The 21,364-nt window shown below is 36.3% G+C and overlaps 1 protein-coding gene across 1 annotated transcript in view; it reads right to left on the bottom strand.

The window, feature by feature from the left end:
• The window catches only part of LOC129240240 (complexin), a 118,925-nt gene extending 109,143 nt beyond the window's left edge, over window positions 1–9,782 (bottom strand). The window contains exon 1 of the mRNA XM_054875923.1: window positions 9,429–9,782. Within this exon, the coding sequence (XP_054731898.1) occupies window positions 9,429–9,441 (13 nt within the window). The 5' untranslated portion in view covers window positions 9,442–9,782. The remainder of the gene's footprint in view (window positions 1–9,428) is intronic.
• Window positions 9,783–21,364: the final 11,582 nt, after the last annotated feature.

The raw sequence follows: 21,364 nt of genomic DNA, 5'->3' as shown, positions 1-21,364 counted from the left end.
ATCTCTAGAACTAATGACAAAAACCTGACTCAATTCGTGCTTACGCTCTCGCGAAAGGACTGCAGACCTATCGTAGGTATGCTAACAGGTCATAATCTATTGGCTGCACATGCGTACAAGATAGGGACTGCCAACACGGACAAATGCAGGAAATGCACAGACGATGTTGAGGAAACTTTAGAACACCTTCTATGCGTTTGTACAGCATTATTAAAAACGGGTTTAAAATGCCTGGGAGCACCGTTGCTTGAGGGTCTGGAGGACGTCTCAAAAGCGGATCTCCCTCGCCAAAAGCGCTGACACCTCACATGATGTCTACTTTCGGTATTCATAGAGGTCGGTCTCCATCTGGTATCGCTAGGGACCAAAAGGTCTATGCGTGGCTTATTGCCAACCAGGCTAACCTAACCTAATCTAACCTATTGTCTATATTTTTTTTTTTTTCAATTTTATTTTATTTTATCTTATTAAAAGAATTGTTTTTTTTTAATATTTTTTTAATATTAATTAATGCTATTTCAAAAAACTTCACCTTTTGAGTGGGGGCAAAAGAAATTTAGTTCTATACATTTTTTTTATTTTATTTTATTTAAGTTTATTTTATTTAATTACATTTTTTTTGTCTAATACTTTTAAATTATTTTCCTCTGTTTTTTTTAATTTTTATAAGCAATTTTTTTAATATTAATTTTAATATTAAATTAATTTTTCAACTAACCTCTTACTTTACAGGCCACTTCATTGTGGCGCCAAACGCATTATTGTTGTTTGAAGCGCTTACTAAACTGTCCTGCTCAAATATTTCAAAGCCAGTTGACATCCCTTTTAAAATTTTGTAACTTCTATAGATTCAAAGTGTTTAATTTCAAATTGTAATTTTCAAATAAATCACTCGAGACCTGCATAGTTTCGAAATCAATAAATTTTCGCTTAATAGATTGCCGAGAAAATGAAGAGTTCGGGTGCGCTTTAACGTGAGGTAGAATTTATTGCCTGCAGCTCCATGGATAAGCTGAGAAAAAGTCTCTAAGTGTAAATTAATTTACAAATAATCTATTCTATTTATATTCTACTCTCAACTATGCGCATTAGTCATAATTTGTCTAAATTTTCGTATATTTATAGACCTGCGTCCAATTAAGAAAATTGCACAACAAATTGCGGCGTGCACTTCTCTTATTACCCTTCGAAATCATGGAAATTTCATATTCTCATCGTGCATTCATCGCGCTAATTAAGCACCAAAAATAAGCGAATTTCATAGAAAATGCAAAAATTCCATGACAGCAAAACAAGATTCTAGGCAAATATTGTAAAAATCACAATTTATTTATTGGAACAAACAACTGACAATTTGTGCTCATTGAGCTGACACAAATTAGCTGGTTTTCCGAGATTTGTGCAAATTTCGTAGCTGCAGCTATTTTTTACGCGCATGCATATCTCGCTATAGCAGTACAACAACAAACAAAAAATATCAAATTGTAAATTGTACTGAAATAAGCAAGCGTGCTCAGTCTTTCAATGTCACTGCGTGGGAAATAACGAGGAAAAATACGCCACTCTATGGTGGCGGAGCGTAAGTCGAAAACGAATTCACTGACAACCGAATCTGCTAACCAATACAGCCACCAACCAGCAATGCGATATTCAATTGTTGTCACATTTTGTATGCAACTACTGATGGTAGAAGTTGTTGGTTGTTGTTGCTAGGATTTCCATGTCGCTAAGCCTGCAATTTTGCGCTGAATAGTGGTGTGGGGGATATGGGTTGGCAAATTTTTGGTGAAGGCCATGGACGGAAAGAGGCACCCAAATGCTTGTGTAGCTACACATGCATGCTCGGGAGTAGGTACTTGTGTATGTGTAGTGTAAAAATTAGGGATTGGGATTGCTGGCAAATAATTTCGGGATTATTGGGAATTGTGAAAGTAGACAAAGAACTAGTTTTTTATAGCAAACAAGCAACATTAAATCGCGATCCCGAAAATATCGGGATTGCTGTTAAATAATTTCGGGATTTTTAAATGAATATAGAAAACTACCTTTTTTTTATAGAAAAAAAAACAACTTTAAATTGGGATCCCGAAAACTTCGGGATCACAAAAGTTTAAAAAATTCACATTTCTAACACACATACATACATACGCATGCATATATGTAATTCAGTGTGTGCTCTTGAGTTTGCATGGGGCACCACTGCGTATTCTTCGCACTGCATCATCACGAAAACTCTGGTGGCAGTGCTGATTGCATCGCTCACGTCTTGTGCCAAGTGATGGCAAGTTGCTAGTTGCTGATATGTTGCAAGTGGCAAATGCATTGTAGTGCGAACTATGCAGTCGCAATGACGTGCATCTGCTTGTGCAAGCACTGGCTGGTGAAAATCATTGGGAGCTGACTGCTGCAAATTGATGCATGAAATTTCTGTTGTTTATTCGACAATGATACAGAGGGACACACACACACACAAACTCACACATGCATACTTGTGAAGAGCTAAAAGTAATTGCATATCTGCAGCTTATGTCTGGTGTTCGATTTTCAGGAATGGTTGCCACAGTGCGCCCGTGCAACACTGAATTACACTTTCGTGGCTTTTTTGAATTTTTCATAGCAGTGCCAAGAGATTTCTTTAAACTGATTTTTTGCTGACTCAAGTTATGCATTTTCTTTGATTAGACTTCGTTAAATTTGGCATATACAAATTTATTAGCTTTCTCGTTAAACTGGGTGTGCTATGAGGCGCCTCTCATTGTGTGCCATTTGAATATTTATTGCGACATTTTTTGCAATAGTTGGCATACGGAAAATGTTTCAGCTTGCAGAGCAAAGTGCGACATAACTTCGGCTTTTTGTACTTTTTGTATAAAAAAATGTATCTCCTATGATTTAAATGTGCAGATATGCCATTCATTCCTCTCTCCCTACTTACAATTTCGTTCCTCAAATAAATTTATTTTTATATAAAGGGTGGTTAAATTTCAAGGGCCCATGTTGAATGTAAACCACACCTTAACCTTATGTTTTTTCCGCATTTCATTTGACATTTTTCAATTTCAGACTAATTAAATTTGAACCGTGGAAAGATACACAATCGAGCAACGCGCTAAAGTTATTCAGGCTTATTATGAAAACGGACGTTCAACTCAAAATGCATAACGCGCACTTTGAGATTTTTTCGGCCAATTTAATCGTCCAAATGTGCGTACAATCGGAAAAATTGTGCAAAAGTTTGAGCAAACCGGGTCTGTAAAAGGTGTGAGAACACCAGCGCATGCTCATACAGCTCGTACTGCAGAAAATACTGCTGCTGTTCGCGATAGTGTGAGTGAAGAGCCGCCCATCTCAACTCGTCGTCGTGCCCAACAATTGCACCTCTCACGCTCGTCCTTGATGAACATTATGCAAGGTGCAACTGACTCAAGAACTAAAGACTCTTGACCATTTCAAGCGTCGTCAATGGTCAGAATGGTAGCAGGAAATGGCAACAGTGAATGACCAATTTTCGAAGAAAATCATCTTCAGTGATGAGGCACATTTTCACCTCAGTGGATTCGTCAATAAGCAGAGTCGCCACCTTTGGGCGAATGATAATCTAAGAGTGATTGCCGAAAAACCAACGCACCCATAGAGAGTGACTGTTTGGTGCGGTTTGTGGGCCAGCGGCATCATTGGGCCATATTTTTTCCAAAATGAGGCCGGTCAGGCAGTTACTGTGAATAGTGTTCGCTATCGTGAGATGATAACGAACTTTTTATGGCCCGAATTGGAAGATATGGATGTGGAGGATATGTGGTTTCAACAGGACGGTGCCACTTGTCACACAGCTAACCAAACAATGGCTCTTTTGCGCGAAAAATTTGATGGCCGAATAATCTCACGTCGCGACGATGTCAATTGGCCGCCAAGATCATGTGATTTGACACCGTAGGACTTCTTTCTTTGAGGCTATTTGAAAGAAAAGGTATACGTCGATAAGCCAGCAACAATTCAAGAGCTAAAGGATGAGATAATTCGGCACATTAACGGCATAGTACCTCAATTAAGCCTCAGCGTCATCGAAAGTTTGGACTATTGGATGGAGTTGTGTCGCAGAGGCCGCCGCGGCCAATTGGCCGATATTTTGTTGCATTTGTAATTGAACTATACCAGTATTAGCATAACAAAGAGAAATGACAATAATTTTCTAAAAAAATTGTATTTTATTCAAAATCAATACTGGCCCTCGAAACTTAACCACCCTTCATATTTAAATATTTCCCGGAATTTTTATCTATTTAAAGAATCTGCCACATCCCTTTTCATACAAAATCAGCCAATGTCAAATAATTCGCAGCCGAATATTACTTTGATATTTGCAAAGCAAGAAAAAAAAGTGAAACAGTTATTTATTAAAAATATGTACGTGAATATAATATAAATTTGATTGCCATTTCGTACAGTTCCACATTCCAGCGCATTCCTCAATTTAATGTCCAATTTTTACCACTGATTTATAGAAAATTTGAAAAACCTGTTTACATTTTGCAATCAGTGCAAATATAATGCGCATATTTATTATATGCATTTCTGTGTGACACTCACACACATACACGCACACACCCATACACACGCATTGCGTAATTGATGTCGCCGAAAAATGCAATTATTTTTGGGCAGATTCGGTTGGCTTTGCTGGTGCGCGCAGTTCTACATTTTATTGCATAATTTGCGGCTGCCAAACTGTCGATTAATTTTATTTATTTTGATTCTATTTATAATTACTATTTGTGGAAATATTTGTAATTACACGAATTACTTTTAATAATGTGAACTGTGTAATTTTACGGCGATAATTGATGAATTTTGGCAGCGGCTACCACAAATGGGCGAAGCAGATTTGATTTTTGTTGGGAATTTTGTGTAGGCAACTTGTAATTTGATAAATAAAGTGCACCAAAACTGTGGAACGAGCGTGTCTGTATATTTGAAATAGAAAGAAAAAAAAATTGCAATTGATGTAGGGAGTGGCTGTTTATCTGGTTGGTGTTCGAATGCGAGTTGATGGTCCGGAGCGCATGAACTGAGCTTCATAACACTGCCGTAATTTTTTTGAGCTGATCATTTGCTGATTTTAAGCTGAAAATTTTACTTTAACTATAGTCCTGTGGTAGAGTATTTCTAAAAATTATATCTCTGCTCGATTTGACTCATTAATATTAAAAGTAATACCTAAAAAAATTTTTCTTAAAGGCATCGGCTGATTCGGTGGTACTCGAATTTTGAAAGAGTGAAATATTACATATATTAGGTGCGCAACTAAGTTCCCGCTGTTTGTCAATAGATGCCGCCAGCAGTGTGTGCTAGTCGATTCTAACATAACCTAAACGTCATACCTAAACCAAGCTTAGATATATGGTAAACAAACTGCTTCGACACATTAGTGATTTTGTTTTGGTGTCATATACTTTTGGTTTTGTGAAAATGTCTGATTTTGTGCCGAATAATCGTCATTTGTGGGAAGTGTTGATTTTCCACTTTCATTCGAAAAAAACGAAAAACGGCGGCTGAAGCGCATCGAAAAAGTTTATGGAGATGCTGCTTTAAGTGAAACAACGTGCCGAGATTGGTTCCGTTGCTTTAAAGACGATGATTTTAATGCTGACGACCGTCCGCGTGAAGGAAGCCCAAAAAGGAAAAAGGAAAGAAAAAGGAAAAGAAGGAAGGATCCGTGTCAAAGGCAAGAAGAGCTTGCTACAGTATTAGAAGTTACCCGCCAATCCGTTTCCAAGCGATTGAATGCTTTGGGAATGATTTGGAAACAGAAACAGGGGACTTTGGTTCCTTATGAGTTAAAACAAAGGGATATTGAACGTCGTTTTTTCGCCTGTGAACAACTGCTGCAGCGGCAAAAACGGAAGGGGTTTCTTCATCGTATCGTGACGAGTGATGAAAAATGGCTTCATTACAGTAATCCCAGGAAAAGAAAGTCATGCGGACTGCCTGGTCATGCTTCTATTTACAAGAATAAATAAAGATTTTTCATTCCAACCAAATTCACCTTACTTTTTGCCTTGTTTTTTGAAATGAACTCTTTTATTATTTATGGGATTTTATTGAATTTTTTTTATAAAAAAACTACTAGCTGACAAGCTAGCAAATACTTATTAAACAAGATTACATTAAATATTAGCTTGGGGTAAAGGAACTCAATTATTTATATTTTATATTTCATGTAAATGGCTTAAAATGGTCTTGTGGTCGTTTTACAGCTCCTAGAGTACCTTTTAGAGGCGAGATGAATAAATCTTTTGTACTAAAAAGTATTATGTGGAAGCGTAAGAGAGCAGGAGCTTTCGAAGTTGCGTTTTTTTCTAAATTTATTAACCTGCATAATTTTTTAGACAACCAAATTTCTTTGGTGAAATTCGCTACTAGTTTTAAAAATTTTTAAATTCTATAAAAATTTTATTAAAAATTTTAAATTCATTGTAATCTCGTTTTTATTTGAAATTTGTTAGGAATTCCATTACTATTCCAACACGTACCCGGTTTAACTAAATTTACTTGAACATTTCTGGCTTTCCACAAAAGTGTGATAGGAAAAAATTCATTCACAAAATCGCCACCGAATTTTAGTAAGCAGAAAATTTTTTTTTCGCCGAAGATTTTCTCTTCTTATGGTTCTTTTTTGACGCCTGGGCGTTGCTTTAACTACTAAAATGGCGGTCTACTTAGATTTTTTCTGTAATTCTATTGAAACTTTTAACGTTATCGACATTTTCTTTAACAGCAAAAATGCCTAAACGGAATCAGCGAAACCAATTTGCACGTAATTAGGTGTTGTAGTGTCTGTGCCATAAACGCCATTCACAATTTCAGTGGACTGGCTTTCATTTTCGCCTTTAACAAGCAAAACCTGTAAAAACTCTCTTAGTTGACTTCCATTGTTAACAGCCTGCAGCGCGCAATTGAATGAAATAAACAAAAAATAAATAAAAAGGAATTTTTAGTGTGAAATATCAACTTGGCAACGCGCATTAACTTTAAATTGTCTGATCGATACTTTACGAGATATCGATCACTACAGCTATCTACCGAGAAAATAGAGGATTTCCTTTTCCAACCTAAAATATCGATGCACTTGCTGTCCCTGCACTTGCTTTGCCGCTGTGAGCACAACAAAAGTTGCATTCATACCTAAGTAAATCTGCGAAAGTTTTTCTGCCTGCATAAATTATTTAAGTAGCACAAGGCTATAAACATAAAACACAAAAAGGAAGAAAAAAAATTGTTTGCTCTAACTCTGCACACGACATTGACGACGGTCATTGTGGCCGCAGCTGCCTGAAATTTTGTAAGAGCAAATTTTTTGGCATTTGGCCAAATTTTATGGGCTGCCTGCATACAAACATGCACACAAACGTGCATACAAATATTTCGATATGAATACTTAGTTGGCTGCATATTCAAACACTAAAGCATTTCGAGTGAATGCGCGCATTTTTGCCTGAGTGCGGATGGATAATAGAAATTATGCTCAACACTTTGCATTTGCGATTAGCAAGAAAGTAAGTACGAACAAATATTTTTTATATGTAGTACGCCAGCTTGTGCGCCTCAAACTATGCTGCCTCAAACTATTTATGCTGCGAACGAAAAAAATGTGAATTTTTTCCACATGCACGGCTTTATTTTTTCCCCATTCTTTTGCATACTTTGCATTCGTACTTTTCTGTAATTTCTGTAATACCTTATGGCTGTTTGCTTAAACTTTTGCCATGCTTTTGTTTTCTTGCTCAGTTATGCATTTTTTCATTTATTGTTTGAAAGTAGAAAAATTAGAATTGAGCGTAGAAGACAAAACCAGAAAGAAGTAATAAGAAAAAAGAAGGAATAAAAAATGAGTTGCACAGCGCAACAATAGACGTGCAGAATAAAAGTTAGCCCGGCTGGCGCCAAGACTTTGGGGAACTAAACTTTTGCCACACAAACCTTGAACCTTTGCTGTGGCGCTTTTGTCTTACTGCTGCTGAGAGTTAAGTTGCCACGTCTTGCTTTACATTCAAATACATAACGACACGACAAGCAAAACTGCACACAAAGCACAAAACACGCACTCACACACACACACACCCTTACATGGACGGCACACTGTGATGGCTGTCAGGCGCAAATTTGTGCCAAGAAAAAATCAATAAAATGAAATGAGTGCAAACGGTCACATGGTTGCGGCAATGCTTATTTACTTGTGTATGCCTCCGCGCGTGTGTGTGTTTGTGTGTGAGCAGGCCGCACCGTAAGTGCTTGTTTCTTGCTGCAATGTAAAACATATTTGTGCTTTTTTATTATTTAACTCAGTTTAAAACGACTTTAATCAGCTGCTAACAAATATTCAAAACTCGCTTTCGCATTTACGGCGCCTAAAAGTATGCGAAAGCGCCTATGAGGAATATTAAACAAATTTGTTGAAAATTACTATTTAGTTAAAAGAGCGCAGCTATAAATTCCACTTTTATCACACACGAATAGTAACTTTGTTTTGTAGCGCAAGAAGAAAAAATCCGATAATTTTCTACAGCACGTAACATATGGCAGAGTTTATACGTGTTTCTGGCGGCCTACTTTCAGGCACTATTTTTTTCAAATTATACTTAGTTTTTGAGTGTAAGAAAATCACTTAAGCTTAGCACTTACATTTTGCATTGTTGGCGTTTAACGTTGTTGTAGGCGTGGTTGTTTGGTAGGAAGTAAAGTAATAGGAGCAGCAAAGTTGTTGTAGAAGAAGCAGTGAAATTTTAAGTAGAGTAGTTTTTAATAGCAGAAAGTGGCCAAGTAACCGAAGAAAGTTGTTGACAGTGTAGAAAATTAATTTCGGTTTAAAGCGAAAAATCAATTGCAACGAAAAATAGTGCCATAGCGGCGGAAAAGTGCAAAAGTTATATGGTAGAGTACCGTTTGGAGGCCAGAGGATACATTTTTTGTACTAAAAAGTATTAAACGGCTAAGCACTTTTTCAAATTTTCTGTGGCAGCGTAAGAAAACTAGTTGAGGAGACTTCGAAGTTGGTTATTTTCAAATTATATTGAGCTAGAAAACTTTTTAGGCAAGCAAATTTCTTTTGTGAAATTCGCTACTAGTTCTTACTAGTTTTAAAAATTTTCAAATTCCATAAAAAAATTTAATTTCATTGAAATCTCGTTTTTATTTAAAGTTTGGTATAAATTCCATTACTATTCCAAAACATCCCCGGTTTAACTAAATTTACTTGAAACTTTTTGGCTTGCCACAAAAGTGTGAAATGAAAAAATTCATTCACAAAATCGCCACCGAATTTTAGTAAGAAGAAAATATTTTTTTTTTTTCGCCGAAAATTTTCTTTTTTTCTTTTCAACACTGACAACTTGAAACGCTGTAACACCATTTTGAAGGATTTTCTATCATACCAATGAAATTCATGATTCCTTGGCGCTTTCACTAAATACTATCTCGTCGCTGGGCCCGTTTTGTACGTCTTGTATGCGTTACGTTGTGCCGCTTTGCGTTTCGCTTTGTAGGCCTACTTTTAGGCGCACACAATCAAATTATGCACTATTGCTTAACTGCAATGCAATGCTATGCTATGCTATGCCGTGCCGTGCCGTCCACCCGTCTGACTGTCTGTCAATAAGGCCACTGAGTTTTGTCGTTGTCGTCGTTTGCACTGCGACTGTCACGCCTCACAGCCTTCAGCCGAAATCTTCGTATTTTTCACCTTCGTTGTTTTTGACCACTCCGATGTGCGCTTTGCCAAGCAGTGTGTCACTATTTCGTATTATTGTTGTATTAGTTTGGTTATTACTGTTGCTGTTACTGTTGCTGTTGCTGTAGCTTTCACAGCTACCAGTGTAAGTGTTGGGGTTGGTGTTGGCAACTGCTGCCACCAGGTACAACTTGGACTGACGCACTTTGTGCACTGAACTGATGACGGCCATGGCACTGGCTGTCAACTGCCGACCCAGAAGAATGCCCAACGACTGCTGTGACTGGTTTTTGAAGTCGCATCTACGAAGTAACGCTGGTATGCTGCTGTTGATCAGTGACCGAAGCCACAGCGACCGAAGGTCGGAGTAGGTCGCAGCGGTGAGCATAAGCAACGAAGTATGAGCCAAATGAGCGTAACAGGAAGCGAACAACCGACCGATTTGCTACATTGCCGAGCCGATAGGCAACCGTTTCAACGACACTGCTACTCTGGTGCCTTAACGACTTGCTGACCGAGCGACCGACTGAACGTTTAAATTTAATGAAGAAAAAAAGAAAAAAAAAAGAACTCTTGGCACGGTTGGTAGCTGGTGTGAAGTGGAGTGGTTGTCGTTTTCTGGCAGGCAACTTATGTTTGGTTTTTAGTACGCTGACTTAAATGTAGATACAACTGTTAATGTAGTACCCTTTTAGGCGCTGTATCACTCTGCGAAGCCTTTTCACACTACAAGTGTTGTATACTTTTGGACTGCTGGAGTGTTTTGTACTGATTGCGTTAAACTTCAAACTTCAACTGTTCAATGCGAGCTGTGTGTGCTAACGCTTTGGGTGCCTTTTGACTTCTCACGCTTATTTCGCAACCCTGCCGAAGTTATGTCCCTGTATCCGGAGTCTGTGGCAAAGCACAGCGCAAAGCAACGCAGTGCTGCGGTGGAGTCGTGTGCTACTGCTGTTGACGCAGACGCTGCTGTTGCCGCCAACAGTAGGTTTTTCGTCGTGTCTCACGGAAGCAAGTCTCGTTCACAGCATTGCCGTTCGTGCGCTGATAATACGAGTGATAACGATGTGATGATGACAGGCGGCCGTCAGGGGCAAACGCAGGCGGTAAAAAGGGTAGTGCAAGGGAGCGTGGGGAAGAGGAGGTCGTACGCTGTAACTGCGCAGTTCAGAATCTGCTCGGTAGTGGGTGACGAAAATTCAAACAATCACAGTCGCAGCCAAATGTGTACGAGCACAAGTGTAAGTGAGCGAGCGACGTATTAGCGGTGCTAAATTACGTGAGAGTATGCGCAATTGCAGCGCAAGAGCGAGAAATAGAGCGAACAAGAGAGTGTATGCTTGTAAACGATTTGGTGGCGGTAGGTGGGGTCTTTGGCTCGGTTGGTGCGCATCGGCACATGGTCGGCTGGGCATTTTACACGGCACACCGCGTGTGCTGGTGCTTTTGTCACAATCGTATCGCCTCGGCACTTGTGAACATTGACGATGCGCGTAAGTGAGATAGCTGTTGAAAAGTGACTATCACTAGCAGCGCTCGAATTGGACATCTAAGTCAACGTCGACCAACGATGCCAACGTCAACGTTCGCTGTCGCTGCAATGTTGGCAGCTTCACGCTCAGCTTCGGCGCACTCTCAGAAAGTTGACGCTACCATTCGTAATTCGCCTGAAACTGTGCGTGTGTGAGTGTGAATGAGTGCTTTTAAGTGCGCGCACGTGCTACCAACAACTGAACTACCTCAATACGAATTGAGTGTGCTTTTAGGCGCAAACTCTATATATACGTATGACGTAAGTCTCTCGTAAATTAGGCTCGATTTGAGTAAAGTGAAGAATTCATTTTCACAAATTTGAGTGGCTCAATTCTTGTCAAGACAAAATGAATGAGTTTTACTGTTATTTGCATTTACGGAAATAACTCAAATGCGAAAAACTCAAGAATTCCAATTGAGTTGGAGTAAATTTGAACGGTGAAAACTGTGTTACTATTATTTCTAGCAAAACTGTGTGGGAAGGATAAAAAATGAAAAGAGAAAAAAAAATACATACGAGGGGCTAACAAAAGTTTGTACCATCGACTAGCTATTTTTTATTTTTATTTTTTTTTTTTAACATTTTAAAACACAAAAAATTTCAGAAAAATAGGTTTGTATAGAGGCAAAAGAACATAAAATAAGTGATGCAATGTCAGTAGAAATTCCGCCACCGGCGCAGCAGAAAATTCGTTGCTCAATACTTTCGTCGTTTCGGCTTTCACGGCTTTTGACGTCAACTCAAGCCTGTGAAAACTTTTAATGAGCTTCGAGCTGCATATGAAACGGACCCTCCATCTCTCTTTCATCAAAGATTCTACACTGAATATTTTTCTGTGGAGGACGAGCCGTAAGAAGGATGGCCAATATCGGCAACCGACGAAATAAAAGCGGCCCTGGTAAAAACCCACGAATGACGCAGGAAATTATATGTAGTGAATTGGATTTGAATGCTATGAATGATGGGTACCATGAATTCTGAATGAGATCCAAAAAGTAGCTGTGGCAAATTCTGCTCAATATTTTTTAGGAGAATTCGAAAACAGAGAGTCTAGCAATTTTAATACGATCGCAATAGGTGACGAAGTTTGGTTGTTTTAGTATGACTCGTAAACTAAATAAAAGTCCATTGTATGGGGCCTGAAAGAAGCAAATCCATCTGTGAAAGTTAGGCAGCAAATGTCAGCAACACCAGTGATTACCTCGGTTTACTTCACTAGAACAAAATTAGTTACTGCTATTCCGTTAAAATCTTCTCCAAATCATATTCTGAAAACTGCTTACCAAAAGTCTTCAAAAATTTACTTAAACATTGAAAAACCAAGAAACTCCGTCGCTACTCCTTACAACACTCCAACTACTCCTTATGTCACGACTTGCACTACTCCGAGCACCCAGCTCACCCTGCTGAAATGATAAGTAACTTCATTGCGGTTTTAGGCATTGAAGAAATACGTCTATCGCCATACTCTCCGGATCTGATGCCATGCAAATTCTGATTATTTCCAAAAATCAAAAAATATTTGAGTGAAGAAGTCTTTGGTAGCAATAAAAAGATAAAAAATGTGTATAATGCTGAGCTTAAGAAGCTGCAAAAACGCGATTTTGATGACTGTTTTCAGCAGTGGATTTGCAGCATAAAAAAGTATATTGAAAGTAATGGTGATTATGCGGCGAATATAAAAAATAAAAATAAAATAAAATAAAAAAATATTATCTTTTTCAATTCAGTTTACCGACTTTCTGTTAGTCTCCTCGTATATATATGTAATAAAACTTAAAATCATTTAGGTATTAATATTTTTTATTATATTGCGAGTTGTGCTTAAATATTAAAAGGTTATGCCACTTTGGTCCCTAAAAATTGAGCTTATTTTGGAATTTTCCTTTAGTGATCCAGTGAATAAATCAAAACTTTGAAAATGTTCTTTTTAGTACATACCACAATAGGCTTAAATTAATTTTTTTTATATAATATAAATGCAAGTGAGCGTCGCATGGCCTTTTTGAAAGACGCGTGACCAACTTCCTTCCAAAAAGACCGTAGGACGAAGTGCAAACCTCCAATAAATCCAATTTCAACTTCCTTGCTTATTAGAAATGTGAATAGCTGAACAAGTACGGTGAATTCAAAGGCATATCTGGGTATCAAAGATGGGGTTTTAAAGTATCAAAATTAAAAAAAGAGAAAAAGCGTCTGAAAATCGTTAATAAAAAAGAAGTAAATACAAAAAAAAAAAATTAAAAAAAAAAATCACTTAAAAAACAAAATAAGAAAAATATAAAAAAAGACAAAAAACGAAACCATTAAAAAAATGTATAAAGAAATAAAGAAAAAATTAAAAAATTAAAAAAAAATAAGTATTAACAAAAAAAAAATGTAAAAATAAAAAAAAGATTAAAAAAAAATGTATAAAGAATTCAAAAAAAAATTTAAAAAACTATAATATATCAAAAAAAAAATTAAATATAAAATTAAAATTGCTTAAAAAAATTTAATTTTTTTTATTCTCTTCCTATTGCTCCCAACCCTATTTCTATGCATAGTTCATATATTCAAAATTTGACGTCAATCGGGCATGTTTTGTTTGAGTTACGAATCTGAACGACTTGAATAATTTAGCTTTGGAAATAATCTGCTAAGGCATCATACTAGAGAGACAGCGTCAAAATTCGTAAAAAAAAAAAATACTTAAAAAAATAAATATAAAAATAAAAAATCAAAAAAAAAAAAAAATCTTCAAAAAAAAAAAAACACAAATCATAACAAGAAAAATATATTATATTAAAACAAATTTTAAAAAACTTAAAAAAAAATTTAAAAAAAAAGTTTAAACAAATTGTCTACCTATCTACCCAATCCCATATCTATGCAGTTTATACAATTAACATTTCAAGCCAATTTGTACCGCTTTGTTTGAATTATGATTCTGAACGATTTAAAAAAAATACTAAAAAAAATACAAAAAAAAATACAAAAAAAATTCAGAAAATATCAAAAAAATCTCAAAAAAAGGTAAAAAAATTGTCTACCTAAAAAAAAGCTTGAAAACAAAATTTATAAAAAAAAAGTTAAAAAAAATGGTCTACCTATCTACCCAATCCCATTTCTATGCAGTTTATACAATTAACATTTCAAGTCAACCTGTACCGCTTTTTTTGAATTATGAGTCTGAACGACTTGCAAAAAATACTAAAAAAAAATTTTCTTATATAAAAAAACATAAACCAAGAAATAAAAAAAATATTAAAAAAAAAAAATTCTCAAAAAAAATTTAAAAAAAATTGTCTACCTATCGCTTCCAACCCTAATTTTAAGTAGTTTATGAAATTAACATTTCAAGTCAATCAGTCACGCCTTCTTTAAATTATGTGTCAGAACGTCTTGAAAACTTTTACTTTGGAAAAAATGTCCTACTAGAGAGGCCTAGGAAATGTTCGAAATAGAAATATTTAGAAATTTGTTTCAGTTTAGTCCATGAGCGACGAAATTAACATGCAGTTAAATATTTGTTTCATCAACTGCTACTCAGTACTTTTGTATGCCATCGGGATATGGACCCTTAGAGGGGCTGACATGAACAGAATAGAATCCATTGAAATGTGGATTTACTCGTATAAGCGAATGTTAAAAATCTCAGGGACTGAACAAGTTTCCTACACTGAAGTTCTGCGCCAAATAAACCGGAGTAGGCAGCTTCTCACGGCGTTCAAGCGAAGGAAGTCTAAGTAAGCTAAGGGCATATTTTACGAAATCGCTAGAATGAAATGTTGGAACTGATCTTGGAAGGTCAAATAGAAGGAAGACGAAGTATTGGAAAAAACAAAAGAAAAAATATTATAATATTAGACACTGCACAGGCATAAGAAACATCAGAGAATTGTGAAATGTGGTAAGAGACAGACAGGTATTTTTTTGAAACTTTAAATTGTAAATTGTAATAGAATTGTGGTCAAACTTGCATTTTACGATCACTTACGTTCGAAAACGTACATGCAAATAAAGAACAAGAAGCCCTTGTGTATGCTTTGAGAAGAAAAAAAAAATGTATTTGAAATTTTCACAGTGTTCCAATAATTCTATTTAATCACAGGTGGTTAGCTGCCATCGAAAGTCTTGGCTCTTATGGATTATATAAGAACTTTTATTTATTTCTTATAAATAGTTCCTCTTTATGCATAAAGAAACAAATTGTTTAGCGCACCGAACAAACCAAAAAATTTGAGAAAAATCGGATTATATAGGGGCAAAAGAACATAAAATAAGTGATGCAATGCCAGTAGAAATTCCGCCACCAGAACAGCTGGTAATTCGTTGCTCAATACTTTCGGCTTTTCGGCTTTGACGTCTTTCGAAGTCAACTCAAACCTGTGAAAATTTTCAATGAATTTCAAGCTTCATATAAAACGAACACTCCATCTCTCTTGCATCAAAGATTCTACACTGAACATTTTTCTGTGGAGAACGAGCCCCGAGAAGGATGGTCAAAATCGTCAACCGACGAGATAAAAGCGGCCCTGGTGAAGCGCAAATTGGCATAGACCCATGAATGACGCAGGAAATGATATGTAAATACTTGCTCTTCATTCATAATGAATCAAATCGTTTAGCGCTACGAAAATTTCGCAAACTCATATTTATAAAGCATAAACTATGCTTGTTCTGTGTAAGAAGCTCATGAGATAAGCTGTAGAGGGACGCCACTTACGATCAAGTGTAGGTTAGGTTAGGTTATGGTGGTAGTCAGTCTGTACGACCAACTCACTTAAACCTTACATGTATGTTGTGCTACCACTGTGTCACACGGAAACCTCATCTATTTTTCTTCGTGGAACCATATTGTGGCTCTTATGAAGTACAGGTTTGGTCCTATATCCACGCCAGACAGTTCTGTATGAGAATTGAAAAAGTATTCACCTAGGCAACCTGCTCTGATTTTAGCTTCCGCTGAACAGTTGCAAAGGAAGTGGATATTACTATCGCACGGATATATAGTAGGTTAGGTTGTCCTGGCTGGCTGAAAGCCATCACATAGATCTGTTGGTCCTTAGTAGTGTAATTTTAAACAAATTGAGATTATTTGCTATTTACTAATTTACTCCACAATGGAATTAAATTCAAAAAATTATATCAAAACTTTCTAGGTTCATCGGGCGTAGATATCAGCTGAAGTGGATATTTGTAATTTTTATAATTTCAATATAAAAAATAATTCCCCAGGTTATTATGTAAAATTATCTAAGCAGTTGATATTGAAAATATATTCAAATACCAGCGCAGTTGTCAAAGCTTTACGGAAAAGAAAATAATTTTAAAATTTCTGCACTTACTCTTCCACACAAAGCGCATTCATTAAAGGTGGTGGCACTGGTCCAATAACAATATTTTATACGTTTGGTTGTCAAAGAAAAGTATTGGCAAAGTAGAAAACAAAAAATGAATTCACCTTGATTCATTCTGGGCTGACAGCCACATGCACACGGCAAAACAGCTGTTTTACTGATACCACCTTCTTCAATAGATTCGCCTCAAAATCTAATTTCAAACAGCCGCTGTCATTATTTGTATTGATTGAACTCTAATTCGAAAACTTGCGCCTCAAGCTGATGGGTGATACTCTATTACTTAGTTATTACTTGGCATTTAATTTCTCATCAAACGGCAAACTACGAATAAACAGAAAACGAATAGGAAGGTTGATTTACAATGCGGCGTAGAAAAGTGAAGTTAAGCCGCTCAGCATTACAGAAATCATGATTAATGGAGTTATGAATTGTGCCTTGTTATTTAGGCTATTTTTTACCACATTCATATAAACTCGCTTGCTTTTTTAACTGAGATTACAGTAGAAAATTCGCAGTTGGTTTTTAAACAACTTCCAGATTTGCTAAAGACTTAAACTTTTGAAGACTAAAACGCGAATTCTTGCTGTAATTCCATATTTAGCAGTTTGCTTCATGTTTCGTTCAGTTTTATAAAATGAATAGATCATTTCAGCTTCCCACTCAGTTTGGCATCTGTTCCGCTTGTGAACTATAGATAAAATTAAGACGCACACCACCAATAAGAAGCAAAGCTCGGCCAAATACGCAGTAAAATAAATGTTGCCTAGATTTGATAATTATTCTGCAAATAGAGTTAATTCTTTTATAAAAACCATATGTGTAAGTCCAAGTCTCAAACTTTGAGCAAATTTAATTAAAATAAGCCAATTTTCATAAAAGTGTTGTACTTTTTAATCAGAATATTTAGGAACGTCTCAGGTACGCAGTTTTATAGCCCATTGAATTTTAGAACACTAAAATGGGAGCTAGAAGTTTGCAAAAAATTTCATTTATTTTCATAATTCTTTCCTTGGTGCGGTAGTTTCTATATTAAGTTTATTATTTATTAAATTCAAATATACTTATAAATAAATACTTAGTCTTACATAAATTCTGCGACAAATTTCATAGTGAATATGGCGAGAACAAAACCACAAAAGTTCCCTTATTTTTGCTTTTGTTCGTATGCACAAAATTTATTCTCGGTTTCGTGGCAAATTTCGCTTGGAGGAGCCGCTGACAATGAATTAGGGAAAATCGATTGCAGTGATTGCATTACATAAGTAAGGTAAAAGTGCAAGTTAGATTTACGAACTGCTAAAAAAACTTAGTATTTCGGGAATCATTTTTCGCAAACGTTTGAAGCGACAGCCAGAAAAAGAAGTGGTCGTCCTCACGTCCTTCGAACCAGTGCGGCCGTAAACGCCGTTTGAGAAAAATTCGCAGAAATCTTCTGAGAATGCAAAAAATTATGTCCAGGGAAGTGAATGTATCAACCAGATGTATTGTAAGACTATTTAGAGATGATCCCCATGTGAAAGCCTTCCATCGCTCAACTGGTCATAGACGCTTCAAGAAAATTAGACTGGACAAATGCCAGCAGCTTCTTCGGTGGCACGCGGACAACGGCCATGAATATATTCTTTTCACAAATGAGAAAATGTTCACAGTTGAAGAAGTTTTTAATAAGCAAAAAAAAATTAAAACTTCGAAAGACGCAAAAACTGTTATTCCAAGGGTTAAATGGATCTTCGAGCAAGGAAACTGTGCGTGCTGCAATAGCTGAATGAGTTTATCGTTTGAAGTATTGTGTAAAAGTAAATGGTAACCATTTCGAACGAAAAAAAAAAATATATATATATATTTACATGATTTAATAAAACAACAAACCTAAAAAAATGTGCCATATGACTTTCACTTCTACAATAGGAATTTAAAGCTCATCAACCTGCCTTCCCTTCCTAGTCATTAAAAAATATTGGAAATAATATTTATAGTGTACAATTACGCACAGTTTCAATTTCTGACTTATTTTTTCCAATTGAAAGTAATCTTAATGATCACTTTCGAATATCCAAATAATGTGGGTTATTTTATTATTTTTAGGATCTGGTAAATGGAATTATGAACTAAAACAACTATTTTGTTCCTTTAGACTTGATTTTAATTCTCATTCCTGTACTTTTTATAAATCGGACCTACCCACTTTTTATCATCAAGAAAATGTACTATCGTCTCATAAATGAATAACGAAGGTAAGTATTTTTTTGTCTATTTATTGAGCTAATTTATTTTAGCTTTTGATTTTTTTTGTTGCTAAATAGTTCTTAATCGACACTTAAAGACTCCTGCCTTACTTGGCTCATCGAAAGAAAAGCAAAATATATCCGTTCGTCGGACTCTCGTCGGTTAAGCAGGATAAAGGCAACCTTTAGGCACATTATGAGAAGACCGGAACAGCATGGAGCGAAGAAATTGCAATCCAGCCGCAACCATCAGTAGGATGTGGCCGACCCTTTAAATTTTGGCTAAAGAACAGCCCAGGACTGAGTAGCCTGGAGATTGCGTAAGAGTAGGGCCAACTCCAACTAACGGACCAAGGCGAGGACGAAGAAGAAGAATATTTAATAATTTTTATGTGAACTTGCTTTCATTTACTTTCAGAATGAATAGAATAAATGAAATACAAATATTTAAAAAAAAATCATTTTAAGCTGAGAATCAAATTTAGGGATAAGAAAAAAATTCTTGCAGTCTTAATTTATGCTCAAATATTTATGAAATGTCTATTTATCCATTTTTATTGAGTTCTTCAACTCATCCAAAACTGGTGATTTTAGGACTAGTCTGTTATAAACTAGTTCGGTAAGTGGTACAAAATTGATGCTTTGCCTTTCTAGTTCGTTCAATTTTCTTCTTCAACTCATCCAAAACTAGTAATTTTAGCCACAAATTGGACTAGCTTTTTTTATGCTCTGTTATTAACTAGTTTGGTAGGCGGTATAAAATGAATGCTTTGGCTTCCTAGTTCGCTCAATTTACTTCTTCAACCCATCCAAAACTGGTGATTTTATTCCGAAGTTGGACTAGTCATATTTTACCTGTTATTAACTAGTTCGGTAAGTGGTATACAAATGATGCTTTAAAGTTCTCAGTTCGCTCAATTTACTTCTTCAACCCACCCAAAACTGGTGATTTTAGTTCCAAGTTGGCCTAGTCTTTTTTTACCTGTTATGAACTAGTTCGGTAAGTTGTATGCAAATGATACTTTAAAGTTCCCAGTTCGCTCAATTTACTTCTTCAACACATCCAAAACTGGTGTTTTCAGTCCCAAGCTGGACTAGCCTTATTTTACCTGTTATGAACTAGTTCGATAAGTGGTATACAAATGATGCTTTGAAGTTCCTAGTTCGCTCAATTTACTTCTTCAACCCACCCAAAACTGGTGATTTTAGTCCCAAGTTGGACTAGTCTTATTTTACCTGTTATGAACTAGTTCGGTAAGTGGTATAAAATTGTTGCTTGACCATGTTAATTCGTTAAATAGTACGCTGCTGATGCATAGGCTGACAATTGACATTTTGCAGCACATCGGAGTGTCAATAATGCCAGTTGCTAACATCGAAGAGAAGAAGGGAGGCGAAGAAGTTCAGTTGCGCAGGGTAGTTCAGAACTAGAAGCTATTCAATACATAGTTGATTGTGTAATTATTGCATCTCATTTATTTGTTGCTGTTATTTGTGTAAGTCATTTGAGCATTTGCTGCGTGTCATGATGTTGATGAGGTTATTTAATTCCTAAACACTTCCCAACTTTATTCCAACTACGATAATGCGACTAGCGCTAAGGAGATCTGCGAAAATTCTTATATATGTGTGTGTGTAAATACATACATAAGCACACAATTCTCACACTCACAGCAACATGCAATACACGATTTCAACCAAACCATCTCCCTGCCCACAAGCAATCCTTTCTTAGCGCATACACACACACACACACACACACACACACACACACACACACAAACGCCTTCACGCACAAAGTAAGAAGAATAAATTCGCACAACAGAAATAAATTCCATGGAGTAAAAGACCATCCGGAAAAAAATTTGTTAAGAAAATGCGGACAATCATCCATAGGCCTTTTCATTGGTTTGGTGACCAACCATAAGCTTCTCAGCTCAGCGACAGCCAGCGCTAATGGCAAAGGGAGTCCCTTAATTTCATCTTTGCCATCAACCTTTTTGCTGACTTATACAGCAATAGCAACAACAAAAACGATTTAGTGTGTTTTTGTATTGTAAGTATGTAGAGGCCAGTGAAGGCAGCTTCTTAGATGAGGGTTAATGTCTAGGCATGGAAATTCTGCAAACTTCGGAAATCAGCAATAAAGCAGGACAGCACAGAGACACCTGCACTTGCATACCCCCAAAAAAGAAGGAAAAGGAAAAAAACCATATCATTATAATTGGAATTTGAAAGCAAAAAATGTGTCCGCTGTCAGGAAAAAGATGAAGAATGTGTGGCGAAATGATAGTGGCTGGAGGTGATGCAAAAGCTTGCGTTGCAAATGCCACAAACTACAAATTATTCTACTTATTTATTTACTTTTGCCCTGCTTTCCGAGTTTTATGCTAAGCATGGCGCTTAAGCCGACTAAGGATTAACTTTCTCCTTGACTACTATGTTCTGCAAATATAGTTATTAGTATAGGTGGAGCTGTACTTTGTTTGTTGAAGGCTGAGTTTTGCGGAAGGAAGGAGAAGAGAGAGAGAAAAAA

The sequence above is a fragment of the Anastrepha obliqua genome, chromosome 1 (assembly GCF_027943255.1).
Source record: "Anastrepha obliqua isolate idAnaObli1 chromosome 1, idAnaObli1_1.0, whole genome shotgun sequence".
NCBI lineage: Eukaryota > Metazoa > Arthropoda > Insecta > Diptera > Tephritidae > Anastrepha > Anastrepha obliqua.
The sequence above is the reverse complement of the archived record's forward strand: the minus strand, read 5'-3'. Positions and strand labels throughout refer to the sequence as shown.